Source organism: Anopheles coustani, chromosome 3 (assembly GCF_943734705.1).
Source record: "Anopheles coustani chromosome 3, idAnoCousDA_361_x.2, whole genome shotgun sequence".
NCBI classification, from domain to species: domain Eukaryota; kingdom Metazoa; phylum Arthropoda; class Insecta; order Diptera; family Culicidae; genus Anopheles; species Anopheles coustani.
This window is the reverse complement of record NC_071288.1, coordinates 79,238,239-79,263,968: the sequence shown is the minus strand read 5'-3', so window position 1 is coordinate 79,263,968 and position 25,730 is coordinate 79,238,239. Positions and strand designations below refer to the sequence as shown.

Genomic DNA, 25,730 nt, shown 5'->3' with positions numbered 1-25,730 from the left:
CTATATACAAACACAACGCACTTGCCTTTTTCGCTACGAACGGTTGGCGTCGAGGACTCTAGGGTTTAGCTGTTTTCCCATCGTTTGGTGTTTCCTGCCGGGAAATCACACATCGCTGGCGCCAGTCCACGAAGGAAAAGTTTGAGACGTATGGAGAACGGATGTGTGTCCATTGGTATTAGTGTATGTAAGTGTGTTTCCGAATGCTTCGAGTGGATTCTGTGTAATTTGTTGTCTACTTATTTTATTGTGCGCCTTTCTTCCATCCGGCTTTCATTTCGTTCCTGCTTTTCCTTCAAGAGCGCCCAATAAAACATCCCTCCATCGATCGATCGATTTAGTTTTGCGACCCCAGGCCGGCCAACCGTTCAATCAGTCATGTGCTGACCCACTCCAGTCATGTGCCGGAGTCGGAAACCCCGAATGGCAAACATTCCACCGCCCGACGCCCGCTTACGTCGTCGCTATCCGGAACGAGTTCAGGAAGATGATGAACAGCAGAAACGCAAACATCTTCGCCTCGACGTGAGCCCGGAACGAGATGGCCAGGGCGCCACTCAGACCCATCGACTCGGTGACCGAGCTGCGGGACACCTTGCTCCGGGCGGCTCCCTCTATCACGTTGTTGCTGTCGATGTCGTCATCGTCGTCGTCGCCGTCGCCGATGTCCAGCGGCAGCTCGACGCCCGTTTCCGGCTCCGTCACGTACCGGTTGCGGTTCTGCATGACGACCACGTTGGCCACGTTGGTGCTCCCGACGAAGCTGCACGACCGGATGATCTTGTACGACTTGGTGATGTTCGGTGCGAACCCTTCCAGGTTCTCGGTGCCCTGGCGCCGATGGAATGGGGGGAGGGATGAAATAGAAGAAACAATAAGGATATTTTGAGTTATTTGGTCCGTACACGCACAAGGAAGATCGAATACGATACATATATTGGGATCATCAACAGCCATCGTTTTGGATGCTGTCGGGAAGATTCTTGAAATCACTTCCATGAGGCAGAAACATCCTCTATCAAGCATCTTTTAGCTCTTTTTATTGATGGTAATTGTCTCGGCACAATCAAGGAAAGCATATCCTTCGCCGAAGCAATGTCACCCCATTGAGACAAATCAAAGAGGAATGTTTCATTTCATACCGGAACAACCGCATCTTAGCTCGCTTAAGCTCTTCCTCCAGTGCGTCGAGGCAATAAGTCAACGTCAACCGCCCGGTAGGCCAATAAATTGTGCATGGATTCGATTTGTGCAACATTCATCGACTGCCAGCTGGGTGCTTATCAATACAATTTATTTCCACTAAGGCTCCGGAGAAGTACTAAAGGCACACTCGAGCGCCCGATCCGAAATGGAGACAGATTGTACGACCTGCGGCAACGTGTGGAAAACTGACTTGCAAAAGCCATCTCGTTCTCTTTTTCTCTCCCCGACACGAGAGCGTAGTGGAACGCTTGGTGTGGTGCGGATTCAAATAGCGCTTCCGGCTTTGGCCCTACTTGCATTCCGGAGTGCAATGGAAGCCTCTCGAAGCCTCATGGCCGGATGAATAAATTGTGTGCCCGAAGGCAGGTGAAGCTTCCGGACGGTGTGTACCCGGGTTTACCGGCGAGCGTGATTAAAGAAGGATTATTGAATATGTTTCATTTATTTATAAACGGGAAATATGCTATCGAAGCATTAACCGTTTTAAGCAGGTCTTATAAGTATCCGTACGTTGTGTGGTAGCACAATTTATTTAACATGCCTAGAATGTGATAGTTTATACTCAGGATCATGTTCCATTGTACAAGATTGTTCAAATTATACAAGGATAAAAGGTGTACAGATATTTGTTGTTTGTCCAAACAATCGTAATGAAATTATACGAGCAATATTGTGACATCACTTTATGAGCTAAACAACTGATCAAAAAGATAAAACTAATTTTACTGTCATTGTTTTAACGGTCGAATTATTTGCTGTCATTTTGTTAAAGAGCAGACAAGTTTTTCAACTAAATCGTTCACGTAATTTATTATCCATTCGGTTCTAACGCTGTTCGAAACAATGGAAAGGAAAATTTATTCCAGTATTGCTTGTACACTTTAAACAGAAAAAGCCTAATTGTTATTTAAAATGCTTCACGGGGAATAATATAGTTGCAATAATCTAATTAACCCCTTGACAGTTTTGCCGGAGCCTGACTCGGGTAACTCGGGGGTTTTATTTCTACTTTCGTTGCGCGTTGTTTATTTCGTGTGCACCTGCTTTGAAAACATGTTGTTATGTAAATTATTGCTGATCACAATCACAAATAAAACGTATGCAAACTGACTATCATTTAATGAATTAAATCCAAAGTATTTTAGGAAAATATAATTGTTTCTTCGGTACTAGACCAAAAACTGTACAACAATATAAAAAAAAACAGTGTGACAAGTTTTTGAGTCATTTTCTTAAATTGGCAGGACTGTGGAGGGGTTAATGAATAATAACTTTGATTCACAAAGCATTCAGATGTTCTCCACACTTCCAGTTAACTCTAAACAGGCAGTAATTTAAGACAAAATTATGCTTTATAGCAGCATCGCAAAACGCATTACGTAAACTTATCGAAACGGGCTGATTCTAACTATGGGCTTTAAAAAGGATATTTTCAAATATAATCAAATATGAATAACATCAGTATTCCCTTTATTTCTGAGAAAGTATGATTTAAAGGGTGTGACAATTTATTTTTGAATGTTTACTTACCGGCATTGGTTGATTTCGCGCACTCCAGCACAACGGTTTGAAGGACCCCCGCCGCGTGACGTACTGGAAGCTGCGGAAATTATTTCGCCAGTCGTACGATATGAGTCTCGTTTCCAGCGTCATCCCGGAGAGCTCTGGAGGTGATGCAATTCTGACCGGATTCGAACCACTAAAGGACAATAAGAGAAGGATGAGAATAAAAGGACATTATGAGAATGAGCTCATAAGCGAGAAGGTGTGGTGATTTGTAGGGAGTGGAAGAAAGCTACTCACGGCACCAGTTCGTTGATGCCAAGCGAGTTGATGACAGTCGGTAGGCTTGGCAGCGAGTGACACGTGGTCAGTTCCTTCTGGCGAGGGTAGTACAGGGCAAGCACCAGGCAGGTTTCCTCGCGTGTCGTTAACCCTCCGAGGGTGATTGCGGTTCGGGCCGAGCTGTCGTATATGCACTCGGCAATAAGCCGATCCCCGGGAAGTACTCGCACCGGATCCGCGAGCCTTCGATACTCTTGATAGTTCCAGTCAGTGTTGCGATCGTGTGCGATCGGCAGCAGCTCCTCGCGATGCCGTATCTGCCGTAGCTTTATCTGACGCCCGATTTGGTGCGTTCGCATCATGACCGCAAAGAAGTGTACACCGTCACGCGGGAACGCTCGCTGAGTACAATCGCCCACGCAATGACCCTCCGACACTACGTGGTCCTGGCCGGGCGGGATGATATGTCGCCAGTTCGGGTCCATGCCGATCGACAGGACACCCGCGTCATGGCTGCGCAGCGTGCTGGTGTAGAACAGCTTCAACCCCGAGTTGTCCACCATCGCCTTCGGCTCCGACGGCCACCCGTAATCTCCGGCACTCAGGCTATAGTGTGTCTCCATCAGGTAGAAGCGAGCCTGGTTCGACTCCAACGGATACCCGACCTGACTTGGGAAGGAAAAACCCTGCGGAAAAGGAGAGGAAAGGATAAATTTCAGAGCGCAAAAAAAAACAAAATAGACCACGAACTCGATTGAGAAAAGGTCAAATTTACCCCGCTCGGCCTAACTCGGTGCTCTATTAAAAAACAATAACTGAGAAATTTATTTATTGCTCAACCTCCGAACCTCCGAGAGTCTTGGCCAATCGCCAACCGACCCGGTATTTCCGGGTGAATTGGCTTACGGGGGGATTTCGAGGAAGGCACAACATGGCACCGGCAGTAATTCCTTCCAATCCGTGCTGTCCCTGGGCCTCCCTCGTAGGACTTCGAAACCACGTGCCCCCCTTTCCCAGCACGAAACTACAAACCAAATAACAAAAGTCGTAAAAATATTGATAGCAAAAGCGCGAAGAAAACAACCACGGCAACATCCAGCCAGAAGCGAAACAATGGCCGAGAGTGGTGAAAAACATGGGCGTAGAAATTGTTTTGTATGAATGTTGATATAAATAAACCCGAAAAACACACATACAACCGAAACGGTGGAAATCCTGTTCCGGAAAAGGGAGGCAAGGGGAACAACAACACAACAAAAAACGCACACCCAACAAAACAACGAGGAAAACACCATAAGCCCGCGCCGCCCTTTGCCGACGAGCAGGACGAGCTTCTATCGCATTTTTTATGGGTTTTTGATTGAAAACCATAAAGTTTTATGGAAAAAGTGAGCCTCGTTGTCTGGTGGAAAAGAATGCCCCCGATCCGGAAACCGCGGGGAGGCGGGAGAAAGTCGAGCGGCTGGCGTGCAAAGGACATAAATATGGTAACCGATTTACTACGCAGCGGGAATGGCGTCGGCCAGAGCAGCAGCAAAACGGCACCGAAGCTCCTGTTTTGGCCGCCAACACTATCTATCCGGTCGCAGGTGTGGTTTTCCACGACAAAGAAAAGCAAGTTCCATTTATGCATTCCACCAGATAATGGTCCCACCAGAAGGGGGTGGAGGATGCGAGTAGAATCGGAAAAGCGCGACGTGCGGGCCTTGGCGTTGGTTTGGGTTTTATGTGTTTCAATTTCGCTCAAATCGCTTACTAATTGGAGGGAGTGTTTCTGGGAAGACAAGGAAAAAAGGAACCCAATCGAAGCCAAACACTCCGTTGGAAATATTCGGAACATGTTTGATTCAGTTCGGCATCATATTTTATTTTTCCACTGACCTACAAAGGAGCAGATAATAAACCGAACCGAAGGAAGCGCGCCGGGAAATGTCTGACGCGAGTCAAAATTTAATTTACTTTGATGTGTTTACTTTTACTACGTTGCCATCTTTTGATTGCTATTGATTGAGTATTGAAAATGAATACCGATTCCTGGAAAACAAATCAAAAATGGTTCCATCTGATGATGGTGGCGGCGAGTTGGTTTCAAAAATAGATGAAACCTAACCAAAAACGTTATATAAAAACGATAAAACTTGAAAGTTGACAGAACGATACATTTAGATGGCCTCTCTAACACACTTTCAGTCGAAATTGATAAAAAAAAACAAGCATAACCTTCGGCTGCACTCACCTCCGAACCGCGAGTCCAGGCTGCCACGATCGAGTTGCAGGTGAGTATCGATCGGTCAGCCTTGTAGCAGGGACTGCCATTTTCCCGGGACATGATTTCCAGCTCCGGTGACGATCCTTGACACTCGTGCAGGATCATATGGTAGACGAACGATGCGCTGGTGGCCGAATCAAACACGGGCTCGTACTGCAATGGAAGAGTGGGAAAGGAAAATGACACAAGGATGAGATTTTAGTAAACTGATGTTTGATTTCATTCGTGATAACCTTGCGATGACACGTTTTCCAGCAATTTGACTTTGATGGAATTATCGAACGGAAAACAAACTTCGAGTCGAGGATTGTTCCGGGAAAGGATTGTCAATCATGAAGGACATACTTTGAAGTGAAACTTATTAAAAGCCGTACATCAAACGCAATGTTGCATTTCGCCGAGTAAATACGTTTGCGCTCAATTAAAATTAATTTTCGTTTGATTGAATAAACGTAACAAATTTATTAAATGCAATACCAAACCGAAATAACAAAAAACTTGTCTAAAAACTCAGGTAAAAAATCAACCCTATCGAAAAGTTCATGACAAAGTGTTCAAAGTACGGGAAAACTCTTGATGTTCCCGGCGAAAGTTGGACAAAAAAAAACTAAAAATAACGACCCAATTGACAGTGGAGGATACATTTCAAGCGAAACGATTCGATTTGCATTCGTGCATCGTCTCCCCGCCCCCACCACGAGCCTCTGCGTGACGCCTCGGGCTGGAAAAACTGGGAAAAGTAATTTAATGACAAACAATACTCCCAGCATCGCCCCCAAGCTGGCGAGTGTGATCACAGTTTCGCAGTTCGTCGTTGAATGGATGCTGGTGCCATCATCTGTCGTGTGATATCGAGGCACTGCTTGGCTTCAGCAGTGGAAGGTGCATACCACCAGCATGTTTATGTATGGCCAACTGTGTGTTTACGTTTGTGTGTGTGTGTTTGTTGTTAAATCAAACAGTGCAATTAAAATGAAGCAAAGGGGAAAACAAACCGAGTTGCAGCGAGCGAAGATATAACAAGTGGGAGGAAACTTTGACCCGGGACGAATACGACAAACGGTTAAACATACACTGATAACATAACAAAATAGCAAACGGCAACATTCCATTAAAAGCACCAATCGAATAAACTAAACCCTAGACAAGGGCACGACACGGGTTTGGACGGGCTCCCGAGCCAAAGGCAGCAATAATTAAAACTGAACCCTGTTTAAACGATTGTTATCGACCTTCTCGGACCTAGTTTCGCAGGGAAAATAGGAGGACACAACAGCAACAAAAAAAGACAACGGAACGGTTTTGCAAAACGAGATGAACAGAATGGCAGAATGGGTGCGAGCAAATGAAACTATATAGGGAAAGCGCGCTCGGCGCTCCGAGCGGAGGCTTAAATTAAAAGAATGAATTGAAAGCAAACTTCAACTGGATGATGGGTTAAAATGGGCAGAGGAGACGAACACGACATGTGATAAAGGGAAACGGGTGGCGTAAGCTGCCGTCGGCATTCGGAAAACCCGGACCCGGCGCAGGTTTTCGCCTAGACAATGCCGGGTCCGTCGGTGAAAGTCAGCACAGGATACTGGCAGCAGGAAAAGCTTTAACCGGTTTCGAGCTGGGATGGATTGTTTTGCCAGAAGTTTCCACCGCAAGAGAGACAAATTTTCAAAAAAAAAAAGAAGAGGGGGGACATAAAACTAAATGGCCACCAAATGGATGTAGTACTGCATTGCACGATGGTGATAGTGATGATGATGATGATGACCATGATGGTGATACTTTTTTCCCGGAGGGAATTGTTTGTTAGTTGACCCATTTTCAGATATTTTAACTGTCGTCACTGGAGTCGAACAAATGGTCACATGGGTATTGTACGATGCATTGCTGTTGATAAGGAAATGCATTTAAAAATGAAAAACAAATCCTCGATGGCAAGCAGAAAAGGTATTTCAAATACGTTTGTCATAAATTGAAATGACCTATTTTTATACAACAATGCTGTCCGAAAACAATTAAGCATTAAATTTCAATATTTCCCACGAGTAATGCCAAGGGCGTTCAAATTAAATAACGTTGCACAGTTCACAAGCACGCAGATAAGACTCGGGAACGCCACCCAACCGATTTTCCTTTCACCCACCGATGCACCATTACACCATTGCACCATTGCACAACATGGCCATGCCGGCGGATGTTTTGGTGCACGTTTATTAAAGCACGTCCCACGTGTTCCCGTGCCACGGTTTTAGGTGTTCGTGCTTCGACACCGCGCTGCGCGGGTTGCAAAAACGTTGCACCAATGTTTGTCTTCGGTGAGGCGAAGGTTGCTCGGGTTTAATATTTACCATCGACAAACCAAAACATAGCCGGTTGCATATTTTATGCAATGCAATTGTTATGTGTGTGTTTTTATTTTCTCTTTTACTCACCCATCCATCCATCTAGCGGGCCAGACAGCACACACTCTCGGGTTGCACTTGTAACCAGCATAAAACTGTGATAACAATAGTTTTTCCTCGCTTTTGTACCGCTGCTATCCTCAACGCTTTGTTTTGCTTTCCCATTTGCACCACCTCCAGTTGTCGAACCTCTGGTTTGTAGCAGAAAAACCGGCAGCCATGGGATGGTTCCTCACCCCCAACGTTGGGGGTTGAAAAAATGGCGGCAATAAATTTAAACCGTTCAGTGGAAACGATTTCAAATATCAGCAAATCAATAAAACAAACAACTCGCGATCACTCACGCCGCCCGGTCGTTCCACGCCACCGTTGGTTGATGGAAAGTGCCGTCAATTGCTTGATACATTGAGCATTTGCTATGCATCGGTTGCCTCTGGCCGAAATGTTGCACCATCGCGGTTATGCAGGCAGCCACCGGGCGGGAGCGTATGCACTTTTCCCGGTGAAAGCATCCCCGACAGCTTTGCGGCATGGCGCGCTTTGTCGCTCTGTTCACAAGGCAGTGAATGAACACAATTCATCGCAAATCGTTGCTTAACGGGTGTAGATTTGTTTGGTAAAGCATTGTCATGACTTGCGACATCAGGTTTGATCGTCTGGTTGTGGTAAAAAAATAAAGAAAAGGAGTGAACCGACTGACGGTGTTGTCGCGGGCTAGGCGAATTTAACACGCGAACACTTGCAAGGTCACCTTCAAACTGGACGTCCAATTTTCTTTATTGAACGGCTCGAAAATAGATTATTAAATGCTCTAGCTAAATAAAATTATTTTATCTGATATCTCCGAAGGAATTTTGAAATATTTCTAACATTTTCAAATAATTGCCATCTAGTTTTACATCAAATTTTATTTTCAAGGCAGTATTGTACCTTGGCTTTACATTGTTCAAAATGAATTTATTATTTGGAAAACTTTCAAACCAACCGAGTTAATTTGAGAAGGTAGATGAGGAATAAAGCAAAAAGTACAAAGAAAAATATTTGTAATTCTGGCACCCGTTTAGCCAAGAAAAAATGTTCTTAAAAAAACGACCAAGACCACTAGCTACTCATTACCATTTTTGTGTGAATTCTTAAAGTAAAAAAGTTATAAAAACATCCTAAGTACATATTATACCAATGTTTTTAAAAATTGTTTTTGAAAATTGTTTAAAAATTGTTTTTAAACAAAACACAGATAAACTTTAAATTCTACCTCTATCTAAGCCTACAAAAAGCCAACATGCTCTGGTTCGCAATTAAAAGCTTGTCCTGGGCCAAGGATCGAACAAATGATTCTGTTGTTGATGATGAAGCATAGAATTATGTTCGAAAACGAATCGTACTCTTGTTCGTGCAAAACGGGCCCTTTCGGGGTCGGGAAAACTTTATTGTCACCAAGGCGCAGTGCCAGCGGTTGTGGATGTGTTCTAACCGAACGCCATATGAACCAGTCTCCGTCGTCGTTCAAAAGGGGCAACTGGAGGGAGTTTTGCCAGATGATGGGTGTTGTTTTAAGATAATGGGACTTTCGTTTGGCGTTCACTTTTTGTCCGACCCACTGTGTGTGCACTTTCCACATCGGATGATCATCTTCATGGAGGAATCGGAATGCCGCTTCCCTTTTTTGTTCCTAGAGTTCCAATGAATGCATGCTTTCGTGCAGCCGGAGAACCGGTATGATCCTAGCAAAAAACCGGTAGAAATCAAAGCAATGGAATCGTCTCAAAGCCACCTCTATGCCTTGCCTCACGAGTATATGTGAATTTAAGGGGGAATGCATTCGGGGGACAATCTCAGCGACGGCCGAAATCGTACGCTTACGTCCCAACAGCCCGGCGAAGGCTCGCAGATGACGATAATGGAGCGAGTTTTAGTGATTTCGATTTCGCTGATGAGAGTCACAGTTGAGCGTAGAACTTTTTCCGTATTCTATTCCTTCGGTGGGCAAAGGGGGAAGGGGGGGGGAGGGGGTACCGAAACGACAGTGTTTGTTAAAAGCGTTCTTTAAATTGCTTCCAATTTGTGAGTTCATCCTGGCGGATTGTACTCGGATGCTTTTCCTTTTTTCGCTTGCGAAGGATTAGGATGTTCTGTTCGGTACCGTCTCCACCAACTCGGGACGGTTATTTGGAACAACTGTTAGGAAGAAGTTTACGGCACGACCAAACCATCTACCAGTCGGTTTTATGCCACCGTCTGCTGCCATATTGCACAACATGCACAGGTTGACAGCGATGTTTATTGCGGCAGGTCCGTGCTCCATGTTGCAACCCGAAAGGACAACGCGAACTCGATGGTTTTATTATTAAATTAAATGAAATAGATATCAACTCCGAATGTCAGACGGCATCATCAACCTCCTGTTTAGGTCATCAGTTACACTGATGAGGTCAAAAGGGCTCTAACCTTGCCTCTAAAGAGAGTTTTCAGTACCAGGTCGGATGAAACGGTGGCCAGATAAACAATCGTTCGTGAGCAATACATGCTGGTAGGATTGGAATGAGATTACAACGAAACGGTTTTGGAATCCTTAAAATCTTCCCTCGTTAAAAGGAGAAGAAGGGAAAGAAAACGCAACGATACCTCCAGAAGATGGGAAAAGTTTTGTGCAGTAAAGTAGCGGCAGGATTGCTAACCAGAGAAGAACAAATAAAATTTCAGCTCGAGGATCCTGAGGGAACTAAAAATATCCACCGTAAGACGATGGTCAATCGGTATCGCAACTCTTCATCAACAAAAAGGAGTGTTTTCCCGGGGGCGGAAAGGTGTAACACCGGGAAAACCAGAAAGATAAATAAATCCCCTCCGGGCTGGGACCAAATTTGCAATCATCAAGCGAGTCCGGGGCAAACCGAAACTTCCAAACCTTGCTCCATTTATCCCCAAGGACGGGGAAAAAAGAGTTGGAAGCGCATGCTTAACCTCTTCGTTAGCTGGAGGTTGTTCGAGAAATCCGGTTAGTAAGTGCCCTCACGAAGAGTCAACAATGTTTCTGTCACCCTCTTTGTGGCACGTACAGCGACGGACGCCGAGGCCTACCGAGGTTCGGAACTTACCCTAATCAGATGATGTTTGCGATTGATATCGTTCAGCTTGAACATCTTGCACCAGTGCAGGGTGCCCTCCTGCTGCGGCAGATTGACGTCCTGATTGAGCAGCTCCATCGTCTTCATCCGCGGATCCGTCTTCAGCGGCGTCTGATTGATCCGTTGCGTGAGGAACAGCGAGCGGGCCTGCTTGAACGCCTCGGCCGGATCGGGTAGACTGCCGGGCGTGTAGAACGCCCCGTGCGGCTCCTTATCGTGGTACATGTAAATGACACGCATCGTGTCGTTCTGTGGACGGAAAGAAAGGAAAAGCGTGGAAATAGAAAGATAAAATACAGTGTTTTTTTTAGAATTCAAGGTTGTGCGATATCATAATGTCGAAATTTTAAGACAGTACGCGGTGAAGTGAACGTACATAACATTATCCAGGCTAAGCAAGTTCCCGCCTGGGAGAACCTAACCCTATTCCCCCTTCTTTAAGTCCCAAAATACAATCCAAACAATGCAGCAATTAATTAAGCTGAGATAAGTGAGCCATTAAGATAATTGATTACCTAGTCCCAACTTTCCCAACAGTCAGAGAAAAACCTCCCGGCAACACTCCAACGGGTGTCGATGTAGAAACGACCGAACCTTCCGTTTAGGCCAAGTGCCGACTCAAAACTGGCTATGGACGACTGGCAAAAGCTCATTGTCCAGCACTTCCACACTCTCTCGACTGCAGTTTTATCTTTTGCAATCTTCCAAAATCGTCCATCGGAGGCGAGAGCGACTCCAAACACTCGGGTCGACTTTGTAGTTCTGTAGTTTTCTTTTCGCTCGCTTTGTCGAGATGCCTTTCTAGATGGAAGGATAGTGGTGAAAACTTTTACGTCGTTTTCTTCTAGTATTAATTGTTTTGAGAGCGCTATAACTATTTTGCCAAAAGCTGTTTTGTTTTGGGGAAAAATGATTTCATAAAATGTGCTAGTAACCTCTGACCTAAAATCAGAATCTAGAGGACTTAAGCCAGATCGGAAGTTGGCACAATGCGTCCCACTTTCGGACCGGGTCATTATAGAACAACATCGCATTAACGCTTCCGGCGTTTAATCTCGACACGACCGCTATCTCCTCAATGTGACCGCAGCTACCACAAACGCCTTCCAACGCCCCTGGAGCAACGTGGACCGTTGTCCCGGTTGATGATGGTTGATGGTTTCGTCGTCTGCTCAATGAACTTCATCCCCCGAAGCCACAAGCGGTCACTGGGCACGGCGCGTATGACGGGCACGTATGCAAGTGATGAAATCACGCGGTCCCCGAACCAAGCGTTCCGGCCGGGGAGAGGAGCGAGGAATGCAATCCACTCCTGTATCGCCTGCGGTATCCCACCGGCGTCGACGAGGACGACGACGACGAGTTCTTCTTGCACTTCTTGAAGCACCGGACATCTAGGCAGCTATTATCGATGTCGGCCCGAGGAAGTGATAGGCAATTGACACCGTCGACGCCGTTGTCGTCATCGATGGTCACTCGTTGTACGCCCTTGGGGGTGGTGGTGGTGATGGTGGTGATTCCAATATCCCACTACTGTGGACATGCTGCCACACCGTAAGCCCATGTTCGATCAAATAGCCTCAGCAATGCTTCATTTAGTGACTCACAATGATCGGCAACGGGCGAAGATGGCGAACCGCGTCGAAGATGGAGCACGGAGCGTAACAAACCAATTGCAATTTAATTGAGCACACGTGCAGCATGCTGATTATGGTACCGACTTCACTTCACCATCCGGTAGCTATCGTCCATTCGGGCCGCACAAACACAACCCCTCAGGCCCATCCCATTTGTCGCTCAACGGCAAGTGAACTTGTCGCTCTGCACTTGCACACATCCCGGACAAAGACGGACCACTGCTGGAGCTGGAGCTGTTGTTTTTGAACGCTCCCGGCTACAAGCTTGCTCCCGAAAGACCGCCGGAAGCCTTTAAAGATCGGAAAGTCGCTTTTAAGTCCACCGTTTCCTTTTTTTATGAGGTTCTCCCCAACGAGGACACCTCGGACGTATTGAGCTGTTGATTGTTGGCGATCGTGGAAAAGTGTAACCGATGGTGGATCCATGCCGGGACTATCGCTCTCGGAGTCGGTTTAACACTAGAATGCATTTTTGACCGATTGCTTTTTAGCGGTCATTTTGCATATTTTTAACACGCTTCGTCATTTTTCAAATCCATAAACGGCTACTTTTTAGTTTATTTGTTAATTATCTTTTGGCGTTTTATTGCGATATACATCTTCAACGTCCCGCTACCTCGGTGTAAAACAAAAATAATCAATTTGGACCGAATTTTACTCCTTTCCAGCTTTTAGTTTTTCAAAATGTATCAAATTCAAAAAAACTGTGTGCTAGAACGCTTATATATTATGCCACCTTTGAAAAATAATTTTGCTCTAATTTTTTAATTTTCCATAAGTTGTTTCCGTTTTGTACTTTGTTCCGCTATTACGAACGCGTGCATTTCGAGGCTTTATACGACAAACGTTCCTATGGGAATTGGCGTTAATTTCGAACAATATTTTGAGGCCAATTTATTGCATTCTAGCACACACACATCATTTGTAATGACAAAAAATTGATTTTGCTTATTAAACGGTGCTCAATGCACTTGTATTTTAGCACACACATGTTTTTCTGGATTTACATTATACATTTTGAAAAAATAAACGCTGAAAAAACACATTTTCGAGAGCGAAATGAAAAGATTGTTAACTATATTTATATATTTGACATATAAACTAAAAATTAATGGTTTACGAATTTTAAAAATCTTTAAAAATAGCGAAGTTTTAGTGTGGTCTATTTCTCTCTCGGAACGGGAAGAACAGAAAAATGTGACAATTTTATTTTAGATGTAGCTTTGGATTATTAAAAAGCCTTATTTTTGTTTATACAAATTTTCAGCCATTTTCGAAATCGAAAATTGCGTTTTGGTCAAAATGACCGCTGTTTGGATTCTAGTGTTAAAGTGATATTTGCTTTATTAATTGGCTTAAAGTACGCTTACGCCGCTCGCTCTAGATGGCACCTACACTATGGCGATGATTGCGTTGTCCTTCCCATGACAAGTTGTACTTTATTTTTTCTCTCAAATTCAAGTAATAAAATGCAATCTCTCAGCAAACGCAACGGAAAGGCATCCCTTGGCGTTCGGCGAAACTGTTCACTCCGATCGATAGAGGCTGCAACTAGCAAACTAAGTTACGACTCCGGGGATCCCGAACCGACTCCGGGGAAAACAAAGTAAAATCGAATCGGGGCAAAAAGCGAGCAAAAGGAAAATGCGTCGCCGAAGAACCGAACGGCGAAGGCACAAAGAAAATGGGACTGGTGGGAACTTTCGCTGATAGGACGTCACTAACTTATCACCGGCAGCAGTAGCATCGACGCCTCCAGATCTGCTCGCTGGCTGCCTGTGACACAGAAATTGATTACAAAACCTTCCACCCGCCCGTCATTCCCTGGAACTTGGCTTCTTCATCTTTCTCATCGGCTGGAGTTGGAGAAGAACGACGGAGAACGGATGACACTGCCACCGCCAACTATCGGTTTGGTTCCGATCGCACTCTTCCGGACGTAAGGAAATTAATCGATTGAAGAAGTTTCCTTCATCGATTCGTTTACCGAGAGCCTCCCCTTTTCCCCAAGCATGCCCCCACTGGTGGCATCTCGCCGGAAATGGGCTCACCGAACCTAGGGTACTGCTTTTTCTATTTTGCCATCGCTTTGCACGCGCGCGAACACTATCTCTCATTTTCTTCAACCCGACGCCAACATCGCATGCCGATGTCACTTTTTTCCATAACATTCAGCAAAGTACCAGCATCGGGGATGGAGGCGCGGGTTTTAACATGCTGCAATCCGTCTTTTTATTATTTTTCTTCCACCGAAGGCAGCGGTGGAAGCGACCAGCGGTTGAAAATGTGGCGCTGGTTTGCACTTTCTTACACTTTTCTATAATTGACAATCGATTTCTTTGCTCCCGGGGAGAAGACGAAAGAAAAAGGCATTGGAAACGGTCAGTGTGAAGGAATTTTCTTTCCTTTTCTCCCGCCGGGTGTTTCTCGCCTGATGATGATTTTATTGAATTTTCTTCTCCAACGACGGGTCCAGCACCCAGAGGGCGGTCGAGTTCGGACGGGTTGCGTTTCACACGCGAGACTTTCTAATGAAAAATTGTCTTCACATTCAGCGCGTTGTTCGAATGCGTGCACGCTACTCGGCTCGTCAAGAACTTTTCCAAACAAGCAATTTCTATAGTCGATTTAACGGAGCGTATGCTTTTTAAAGCATAAAGATATTGCCTCGTTAAAGCCTTACTTAAAGAAGACATTTGAAAGATTCTATCTCATTTCACAACTCATCTCTTTTCTTCGAGCCATGCTCGTAGGTCGATAAAATAAAAATAATAACGCAAACACCACCAAGGGAACCGTCCTTCTGTTCAATTATCGATCATGGTCGATAATAAAGGCGAGCAAAAACCGTCCCCGTTCCGACGTCCTTTCCCTTTCACCACTCGCTTGAAACCGCTTGTACTCTGCGTGGTTGAGCTACTGCGCGCTTGATTGGTTCGTACTTTGAACAACGAAGAAGCAATTAACGCGTAACCTAAAACAAGCCCGAGAAGAAAGAAAAAGCCCCGACACAAGCGTAGGGCCTGCGTCACACAGTTTCCCATGGCTCCTTGAAGACGACCCAACCGGTGATGATGATGATGATGATGATGATGATGTTACTGATTATGGTGTTGCAACGACGCAATCTCCGTCCGTGGATTTTCCCTTCTTTGCGTCCCTTCTGGGCTCGCGGACAGACACACGCAAGATGTCGCACCCGTTCGCCGCTACCGGAACAATGGACTGATGGAAAGGGTCTACAATTATGTGTGCCATTTTCCTACCGAGATAGACCACCCCATCCATCCATCCATCCATCCATCGAGCTCCCTCCAGCATCACCAGGGAAAAATGGGACGCCAAACGGGAAGCGCAAGATCACAACTCGTCTTCTCATCCGTCCCCGAAAGCGGGGTTCCTGGGTTCGATGGCGTACACACATGTATTATTTAATCCCCGGCGATGTATGCATAATTGTTAGCGAACGCATCCCGTGATAGCTCCTGCTGCTCCGGAGCTTTTTCCGACGCCATCGCGCGGTGCAACGAGGCGATGCACCGGTTTTTCGCGCACCGTGCACGGAAAGTGCACCGATTGAAAGATAATCACATGCCGTGCCGTAGACGGAAAATTGCCGCTTTATGGATTTTAATTACGAGGCGCGTCTACGGTAACCACTCGTTGCGTTTGTTTGCGCTTTGCGTCACGGGGTTTTTGACGGGTGCTCTCTTTTTCGCCCGTTTGCATAAATTGTCCTATTTTAGAACGGGAGACGGAGGCTGCCAGCGGGGAGATCTTGTACCGTGCAAACGTTGATTACAAACGTTCGCACACACACACACGCACACTCGCTCATGCTGGAGTGACGGAAGGAGGATGCGCGTGAAAAAGCGGTCACCTCACCTATTTACAGTTAATTCAGGCACGTGAAAAATAAACCGATCAACGCGACCACCATTACGAACCGCGAACGCGCACAACATAAACGCCTACGAAAACAAACCACCGTTTATGTCACCGTTTTCGGGGGGGGGGGGGGGGGGGGGGGGGGGGGGGGGGGGGGTGTCCGATAGTTTGGGGTTTGTCTCCTTTAAACCCACGATCGATTGTTTTAGCGTAAAACGTACAGAGAAAACACAACTAGGCAAACGGCCACACATTACCGCCAACAAATGGGCACTTGATGGAGCGAATCGATGATTGATTATGTGTAGGGTTTCGGCGGACCTCAAACCGCCCGGAACCGATTGCTGCCTAATGATATCGATTTGTTTGACCATCGTTTTTTAATCGCCTAGGTTTGATATGCCGTTTTGTGGCGGAGTGTATTGTGTTCCGATCAAATAAACACACTAATGAGTGTGGTTAGCTTAGAGGGAATCGATTGAAGATGATAGGAAGCGAAAACAAACAGTATGAAATAAGCTAATTAAATATAACTTACATAACATCAAGTATAATAATAAAAATTTGATCCATCAATGTTTAAAATGTGAACATTGCGAACAACGTTTAAAAAGATTACTGCAATAGAACTAACTGTTTAGTAATCAACTGATAAACTCAGTAAAAGGCTTCTTTAATGTAAACTTAAATGAAAATAACATTTGGAACTGGAAATTTCTCATATTACGTTTCTGGAACTGGAAATTTCTCATATTACGTGACATAAAGAAAATTATAAATGAACTCTTTTTGGTATTTAAAGAATTATATTTTTGAAGCAAAGTAAAAATCTAGGGTAAGTGGTTTAGAATAGTACCAACAGTGGTTGAAGTGGAATAAAATCCTAGCTCTAAGAAGGAATAAATGCAATAGAGTTATTTTACCAAGCATAAAATGTTCTTTGATACGGAGTTTTCAAAGAATAAAGAATAAACCTAATAAATTAAGGCTCCAAAATCTACTTTGCCTCGATTTCCTTAAGGTTATTAATAATTGCAAAACTTCAATTTCTATTTATTAATTTATCTGGGCTTATGGCCAACATACAAATACAAAAAATCGACTTTGAGTCCAATGCATTGGTCCAGGGGTCGGCATACATTTCCTAGAAGGGCCAGATGATTAAAACAAATCTGAAAGCGCGGGCCAGATACCTTACACGATCATCATCATCATCATCAATTGTAACGTTATATGAAAAGTGGCCAAACATAAACCATATGTAATTTTATCGTTAAATTTTTTGAACATTTTCATATTTATTTTCATTGAATTTTGATTTTGTCTTCCAAATAGATACTTTTCAGATGCATAATGGTTTTTCGATCATAATTGGTATAAATTAGTAAAATATTGTGTCATTAACATTTTTAAATAACATCATATTATCCGTAACAAGACTGAATGAGCCACTATTGGTACCATTACCCTAGTAGAAATAAAATGTTTTCTAATTGATTCAACAAAGCTCCTAATATATCCATAACAAGAGAGGCTTCGAAATTCTCCAAATAACATATCACTCAATTAATCAGAAGCCTCTGAAACTGGTGGCTTTAAAAATCCATCATAACGATTCAATATGTTCAACCCTACTTTATCAAAATCAATATTGAATCATCGCTCCCCTGAGGATCTCCCAAAAACACCTCTTCTTGCCCGTCGCAGAGCAAACAATGTCCATCATTTCGTCGTCGTAAATTGCTTCACATATCGATCGTGATTGCACGGTTTATTGGGCCCCGTGCAAACCCGATTGGCAAACATCTCTTTTCCAAAGCGGCCCGGAAAGGCTTCAACTTCTTACGCAGCCCCGAGCCCGGAGGGTTATGTGGCAATGACGCACTTGAAACCGGCACAGACAGGCCGTTGCGGAGACGTCCGAGTGCGATGCCCCCCGGTACAGCGTTCGATGGCGTCATTAAACCATCAGAAATCGCGCACAATTTCCAACGATTTAACCATCGACCGCCGGTGGAAGGCATGACCACGGCGCGATCTCGAGCCTCACGCTGGCCTAAATCTGTCCGGAGGAGAAATTAATTACAATTCCAGCGGTTTACCACCGTGCGGTGCTTTCGATAGAGAGTGGGAGAGAGAGGGAGATGGGGAGAAAGGGATGCAATTTGACTTGAGGGAATTTGATCGACTGTAGGAAAAGGGAAAAAGATCTTCCAACACCACCTTGGGCAAGCCACCACCTTGGGCAAGTGTGCGATTGATTACAGACGTCGTGGATGATGGCGCTGATGGCGAATCGCGCCCCGTAGCAGTCAATGCCGTAAACAGATCAACCCCTTTTTCGTCGCAAGGTGCTTCGGATTCTTTCCCATTCCCGTCTGGTTATGCGGCATAGGTGAAGGCTCCGTTGGGGATTCGGTTTCAATCAGACGCCTTGGGAGCCCTTCTTTTGGTTACCATCTACTGCCATTTGGTGGCACTTATGTCACACGCCGCTAAATGAGACGTCGATCGACGACGACTGGGACGACGACTCGAATGCACTCGAACGACTGCTGAAGTTTTCAAGTGCACTTCTCCAAAGGAAGGATGACTGCAAAAGGTAAAGGTGCTGGTGGATTCGCTTTTTGTTTTGCTTTCCTCTCTTCAGCTGCAACTACACTGCACGGTGGAGCTGCCGGGCCCATGCACACAAAAGACTGCTGAAGAGGAGAAATATGGCGTACAAGTGGAAAACGCCACACGCACTCTTGATGGAGCAAAAACTTAACTCGTCAAGTTGGTTGAGTTTTTTTATTCGTTGTTACGCCTTCCTGATGGATCGAATCATGAAGTATTATTTATGCAAAAAGCGTAAACGATACGCACCACCTTGTCGCGGCACAATAACACGATCGTTCAGGTGATCATAAGAGGTGATAGCGAGAGGAACGAGCATGGGACGTCGCTTTCATTGTTATTTTATCGCGCAATGAGATACGGGGCCTTACGCAACATGTTTTTCGATACACCACTTCAACTCCGGACGAGTACCTACGTCCTCCAGCTGGAAATGTCGACGAGATTCTTAATGAGGGGCCGAATAAATAGCGGGTATTATTTTGTCATATCTGACGCTCGCAAAGGTCGTCCTCGCGAGCGTTCAAGTGATATCACTCCATCGGTTTGATTATGGGAGCGGGTTTTTCTTACCGTGATTGGCACGTCGTACGCCACGTCGCAAGTGTCCAGCTTGCGCTTGAACCGCAGCACGGTGTGGGTTTGGTTCTCGTAGCCGAGCAGCAGCACGTAGTCCTGCGAGGAGTCGACCAGCGGTTCGCCGTCGCCGTGCTTTTTCGTGTGTCGATCCTGCAACGAGCGGGAAAAAGGGAAAAACATCGTTTTAATGAACTTCGGCCCGCGACTTATCGGAATATTGCGTGTTTACGACGGTCGAGGTTGAAGTAGTAAGGGGACAAGGAGGCTCGGGACCCGTCCCTCGATGCACTCTTTTACATGTCATTATCGTTTCGTTCGGAAGCGGATAGTTCACCTGTCGCCCTGCCGGAGCTGAAGAAGGGGATTGTTCGGCTAAACATCGGCCTACCCCCCCGAAATAAAAATGGCATCATTATTTTCCTTCCACTTCAACTAATGGTAAATAAATACGCACGCCAGCGGAAGCGAACGGAAAACAAATTAATGATTAATGTGTTTGGTGTGCGGTTGTGGTTTGACATTTTTTCGAGGGATGGATGGCGGGCCTAAAGCCTTCGTCGAGCAAGGGGGTTCCATTAGTTTTGGGTTGCGCGAAACAATTTGCCTCTCTGGATGAGTCACCAGTCAGTCACTCCCCCCGGTTTGAGAGCGGTTAAAACTTTTCCACCCCCCGACGTTATTGGGAAGTTTGTGGAGTTTTTATGGACCCAAAAGGCAGAAGACGAAGCGGGCGTCCTATGTATACTTTCACCACAAACGAACTTTCGTTCTGGCTCATCTGAATTTCAAATTTTACGCACCATGTTTGGCGCGTTGATTTGTCCGCGGTAAGGGTGAAGGGCGTAGGGTCCGGGTCCGTTTTTCTCCAAGACGACTTTTCGGTTCTCGCTCCTAGGTCTGTTAAAACTGTGTGGCGTGTTCTTATCGAAAACCCCGAAACTCCCCCGCTCGAAGTGACGCAAGTTCCAGTAGTCGCTCCAACTTCCAGTCGGGACGCACCGTAATTATCGTTTGTGTGGGGTGTGTGTATGTTGTGGTCTTTTTTCCACACCCTCTAGACGACTCCTCTCCATCCCCAAACGACCGTTCTGGTCGGTCATTGAACGAGCTTCTTGCCCTCTTGGAACGGCTTCATCTTGCAACTCATTAAAATAACAACGACTGCGTCGGGGCACCGTTTTGCGTCGCTGCCGTTTGGGGGAGGGCGAGGAGATGTAAAATGCGACTGTGGCCACGCGGCTCCAATGCCGGGGAGGTTGGAAAGACAACGAAAAAGAAGCAGAAAAACCGATGGAGAACTTCGATCGACAAAACAACGCCATCGCAAGGGCATTTGAGTCGAAGTCGCAGCGCGAAACGGTGGAGGAGGAAAAAATGCAGATCTCAATTATTTCGATCGACCTTGAGGTCTTCATAGGGCCCTTTTTTGGCGCCGTTTATCGTTTCCGGCGCAATCATGGCTACCATTACGACGGTTAAAGTATCGTCAGTGCCGGCAAGAATGTTGATATACCCAAAGAGTGCCTGCTTACCGAGTTCTCGCAATCACACCGCAATCACACAGAATGCAAAATTAAAATCTTGCTACCGTGTCTTTCAACTGACCCCATCAAAAGGGGCCAAGCCGGCCGGGTGACTCGTTACAAGCTCAGATCCACCGAGTCTGATTGACCGCAATTATTCAATTACGCTCCGTCTGGGAGCTATCACTGTAAGAACCTTCATGTTCCACTCCAAAGTCCCGGTCGCTGTTGAAAAGGTCATGAATCAGCATGTTTTTTCGGGGAGCGATGGTGGGGAACCACGTGCACCGCAAGGAAGCCACCAGGGAGAATACGAGACTACGACATGCGATTCGGTGAAGGGCTCCACAAAGCACCTCGGATCGATATGTGTTCGATATTCATTAGTCAATCCGAGCAATTCTTGAGCCACTTCCTTACCGGATTTCCCCGCCGACGGGCTGATGATAGGGCTCGGCTTTTGGGGATTCTGCCAATTCTCCAGCGCAACCAGGAACAAGAATTGCCGTAACCGTACGTACATTCCCGGAATGGAGCGGAGTTGTAGCTTTAATTAAAATTCGGAACGTGGATCAGAAGAAAGAAAAAAAACACCACTCGGCACAATCGAAGGGCGCACACGAACGTGGATGAAGTAAGCGTCCGAACGGAACGTTCCAAAAATAGCGGCAAAGAGAACCCCTCACTGGGATACGGCCCGGCTGAACAATCAGTTCTTATTACGGAGCTTAAAAATTGTTTCCAAACCTCCGCTTCTTACACACGCTCCCTCCGGGATCGAACGTTGGAACCTAGAATTCCACTCGAGTGAAAGTTCTTCCCGTTCCGGCGAGCACCGAACAAGGTTCGCGGGCGCTGAGCATTCAATTATTGAACGGAAGCACAGTAGCAAACGATTCTGTAATGTGCTGGCAGGTCGCTACTTCCATTCGCTCCCGGGTAGAACGTGATGGACCATTCTCGAGTGAGAGACGGTCCAGCCGCGAAGGTAGACTTTCGTGTTGAGAATCGGTATCTTACTGCAGAGTGCACACCAACTAGTTCGTCGTTACCTGTTTCTCGTCGATCCCAAAAGGTGGGGATTCCAATCCCGGGATCGATGTAAAGCCATAATTAAAATCAAACAATTAGTCGATTCACTCGAGCATTCATTAGGAGTTGGATGCATGGTGCAGTTAGCATTATCGGAAGGAAATCAGAAGCTGGACCATCGAATCTCTACCGAAACGGGTTGCGCATCGGAATAGCAATGCGTTGGTTCACCTTGGTCCGATGAGCAAGACTTTGTACAAGGTTCGGAAGCGGAAGTTCTGATTTCAGAACATCTTTTTTTATTACTATATTTGTGCAACGCCATTTTGTTCTTTGGAGGAGCAGAAAACATCTCTTTATGATAACCCTGCACTCCCCATTGAATACCACGTGGCATGTGTTTCCACCAGCAAATGGCAAACACATGGCAACACTAGGTATCATAGCCATCATCCCTTGAATGGAAACCATGGAATCGGGAGAATTCGATGGTATCACTCAGCACGCGATTGCCGCTTTTTGGAAGTCCCACATTTCCCGACACGATCCCTAAGGAGACCTTTTTTCTCGCACAGGACTTCCCTACCAACGGTTCGGCCTGAATGGGAAGACAACCTGGGAGAACCCCGATGGCCCGATAAGGTTTTTCTTTCTGCCCGAGCCTGCTCCTTTCCCGGAACGCCACCCTTACCCGCTGTGACATGGTGCGCCCGCGTACGTCACGGCATTTCCGGAGCGAGGGAGATTGCGTTACACGGCGGGTCCGTTACTCGCACCTCATCATCTGCCTGCCGGAAATGCTGGCAACCCGGCGACGTTGTTCGCCTGGAATGTTCGCCGTGCCATGCGGATCCAGGGCGAGTGCGTAGTACCGGATAGATGCCGCGCCCGACAGCGACTCTCTCAATTACCATGAATACTTCAACATCTGATATGAAAACTGTCAATAGACACGGTTCGGGCGGATGTGGTGGCGGATGTTGGGTTTTGTTGGATGGCAAAACCCGTCGCGATCCATTTGCCCGCCCTTTCGCGATGGTGGTGGTGGTGGTGGTGTTGATGGCGTTCCGAGACAGCGACCCGTTCGATTTTACGCGACCAAAGCCTCGACCGCGCCGACTATGGCGTTTCGCGTTCCAGGAAAAACCAGCCAAGGGAAAATTGTTCAGGAAATTGAATTTTATCGCACAATAATATGATTTCGATTCCGAAGGTGGGTGATAGCGTCAAGGACCGTCGACGTCAAACGGCGGTAACAGACGGCTTCGGGTTCCCTCTTGAGACGCCAAACCCTGCGATACGGCGAACGCGGGCCAAAATAAAGAAACGCAAAAACCAATGTCACTTTCTCTCTCTTTCTCTCTCACTGGAGTTTGCCCAGAAATTGGTCCAGCGCCGCGTCCCAGCTTCGGCGAAGGCGTATGGCCGGAAATTCGATTCGATACGGTGCAGAAGAGGTGATAATTGAATTGATTTAAACATGCCATAAAACAACGGCAATATGGGGGATGGAATTAAATCGCTGCCCTAACGTCACACCCGGCGCGGAAGTGGAAGTGATTTTCATGTTCGTGGTAAAAGTGGAGAAGTGGCTTTTAAAAATAATTTTTCATTCTTTCTCCCTCTGCAGAGTACAGTACAAACAGGAATAATTAATGCGACAACGTTATCTCAGCGTGGTAATGGTAAAAGTTTAAAGAAACATCCATCGCTTATAAATATGCTAATTCTTCCGGAGAACGACAACAAAATCGACGCTTCCTAGATGGAAAAACTTCTTGGCGTAGAATGCTGAATTTAATAAATCAACAATCACATTATGCATCTTCAATTGTGACAGTTTGGTTTGTCTTTGTTTGTAACGTTTATGTCAAATTGATTTAAATTGTAATTGAAAAAAATAAATTAGAAAATCAAATTCTGAGCCGAAAGTTATTCGATGGAAATTGTTTTCGTTTTCTTTTCCGTGACAGAGTCCCGAATCTCCCTGGTGACGTATTCAACAAAGCGTTCGAATGCAATTATCGTTTCGCCTCAAACAAAACAACAAGAGTGTCATTAAAATTCGACCGCCAAAGGCCGGAACCGAAGGCGTCCTTTTATCGCCCCGTTCTCCCCTCCCCTCCCCACACACAGTTTGCGTGTGCGATGCCGCTCATTTTCCTCCATAATCAAACCAATTAGATATTGTCCAACATAATGACCACCTTCGGCAGGCAGAGACCCCCGAATGTCACCCGACACGGCCATTGCGCCCAGCTGAATGGCGTGCGTGCATGTTCGCGGCGGAATTATGACGGCCCGGCCGGTGATGATGGTCCAAGCCGTGCGTAGGATCGAGTGACAGCTTAACGGGCGGGTGTGGAAACACGCACCGGACGTTGGACGCTTGGAGCGGCTGGCGGGGTGGAGGTGAAAATGTGCCAAAAGAATGTGGGATGCTAACGGGGCACAACAACAAGGCAGAGAACTTCTAAACAGCAACCACAGGGGAATGTGTGTGTGGAAAACACGCTGATGAAAACAAATTTTCATCGCTCACGCCAATCGCGGCGGCGAAAAAAGCAAGGTAACACAAGGGGAACAAAATGTATAACGGATCTGGATGAGGACCAAACGCCGAGAGAATAGGAAAAATAAACACTTGCTCTGATTCACGCGCCGAGGTGCGTCTTGTGTTTGTGGGGTGTTGGGGATGTCGTGCCGAAGGAGATTTTTGTTTATCTCTCCCCTTCCCCCCCAAAAGTGCCCCAAAAAACCCCGGACGACGACACGCCACACGCGCGGTCTTCCGCGCATCAACGGGAAATTGTTTCGCTGTCACTTGCTCGCTTTCATTCCTTTCTTGCTGCTCTCGCCATATTTCCATTGTGGCCAGCCGTGCTCTTGCGCTAACCATCGTGTTTTTCTTCTTCTGACGCTGCCACACGTGACTACCTCAGGTCCCTTTCCATTATCCGCAGTGCGGTCCGTGTTGGAAAGAATCGAAATCGAGTCGGCAAGGGGTTTATCGCTGGCGATCTAGTACAGCGTTTTTTTTTCGTTTCATCTTGTTTGAGATTAAAATTCCCTTCTTGAAGAAAGAGAAGGGGGGTTTCGTGGGGCTGGGAAGCAGTCTCGAGCACGACCACAAACAAACGGCGTCGGCATTTCACGGCATTCCTTACGTCGCTGTTCAATTCCGCTTCGAAGGGCGCCTTGGCAGCGTTTTGGGAGATTTTTCCGTTCGTTGAAGTGTTTCGCTCCGTTTTCATATTTTCATAAGCTCCATCACGCGGACCAGGGACGTTCTAACGTGGCCCCCCCCCCTACACCAGAAAGGGATTCCCCAGACCCGCCGCGGGGCCCACTTTGATTGATGGGTCCGACGCCGGACGCCAGCGCATGGGAGCCGTTGGCGATAACAATATTTTCATTCCATTTCGGGAGTTCGGAGCTCCCAAAATCCCAACGATAGACGATTTGGAATCGCCCGGTGGTGGCGAGTTTTTGAAACGTGCTCGGGGGTGTTGTGTTTGTTGGTCAGCAGTTTGCTTTCTTCTCGACGTCGGGAGGTGGACCTAAACCGGACAGACTTTGACGGAATGAGAACGATAAGTGGAGCAGCCGATCGTGGGCTTTACGCAGCATGTTCGCATACGTGATTGACTTAATTTGGACAGGTT

The 25,730-nt window shown here is 46.3% G+C and overlaps 1 protein-coding gene across 1 annotated transcript in view; it reads right to left on the bottom strand.

The window, feature by feature from the left end:
- Window positions 1–453: 453 nt before the first annotated feature.
- Window positions 454–25,730, bottom strand: part of LOC131267187 (MOXD1 homolog 2-like) — a 117,654-nt gene continuing 92,377 nt past the window's right edge. Inside the window, exons 4-9 of the mRNA XM_058269986.1 lie at window positions 19,505–19,660; window positions 10,758–11,036; window positions 5,228–5,413; window positions 3,010–3,677; window positions 2,737–2,905; window positions 454–831 (exon numbers count right to left, since the gene is read on the bottom strand). Of these exons, the coding sequence (XP_058125969.1) occupies window positions 454–831; window positions 2,737–2,905; window positions 3,010–3,677; window positions 5,228–5,413; window positions 10,758–11,036; window positions 19,505–19,660 (1,836 nt within the window). The remainder of the gene's footprint in view (window positions 832–2,736; window positions 2,906–3,009; window positions 3,678–5,227; window positions 5,414–10,757; window positions 11,037–19,504; window positions 19,661–25,730) is intronic.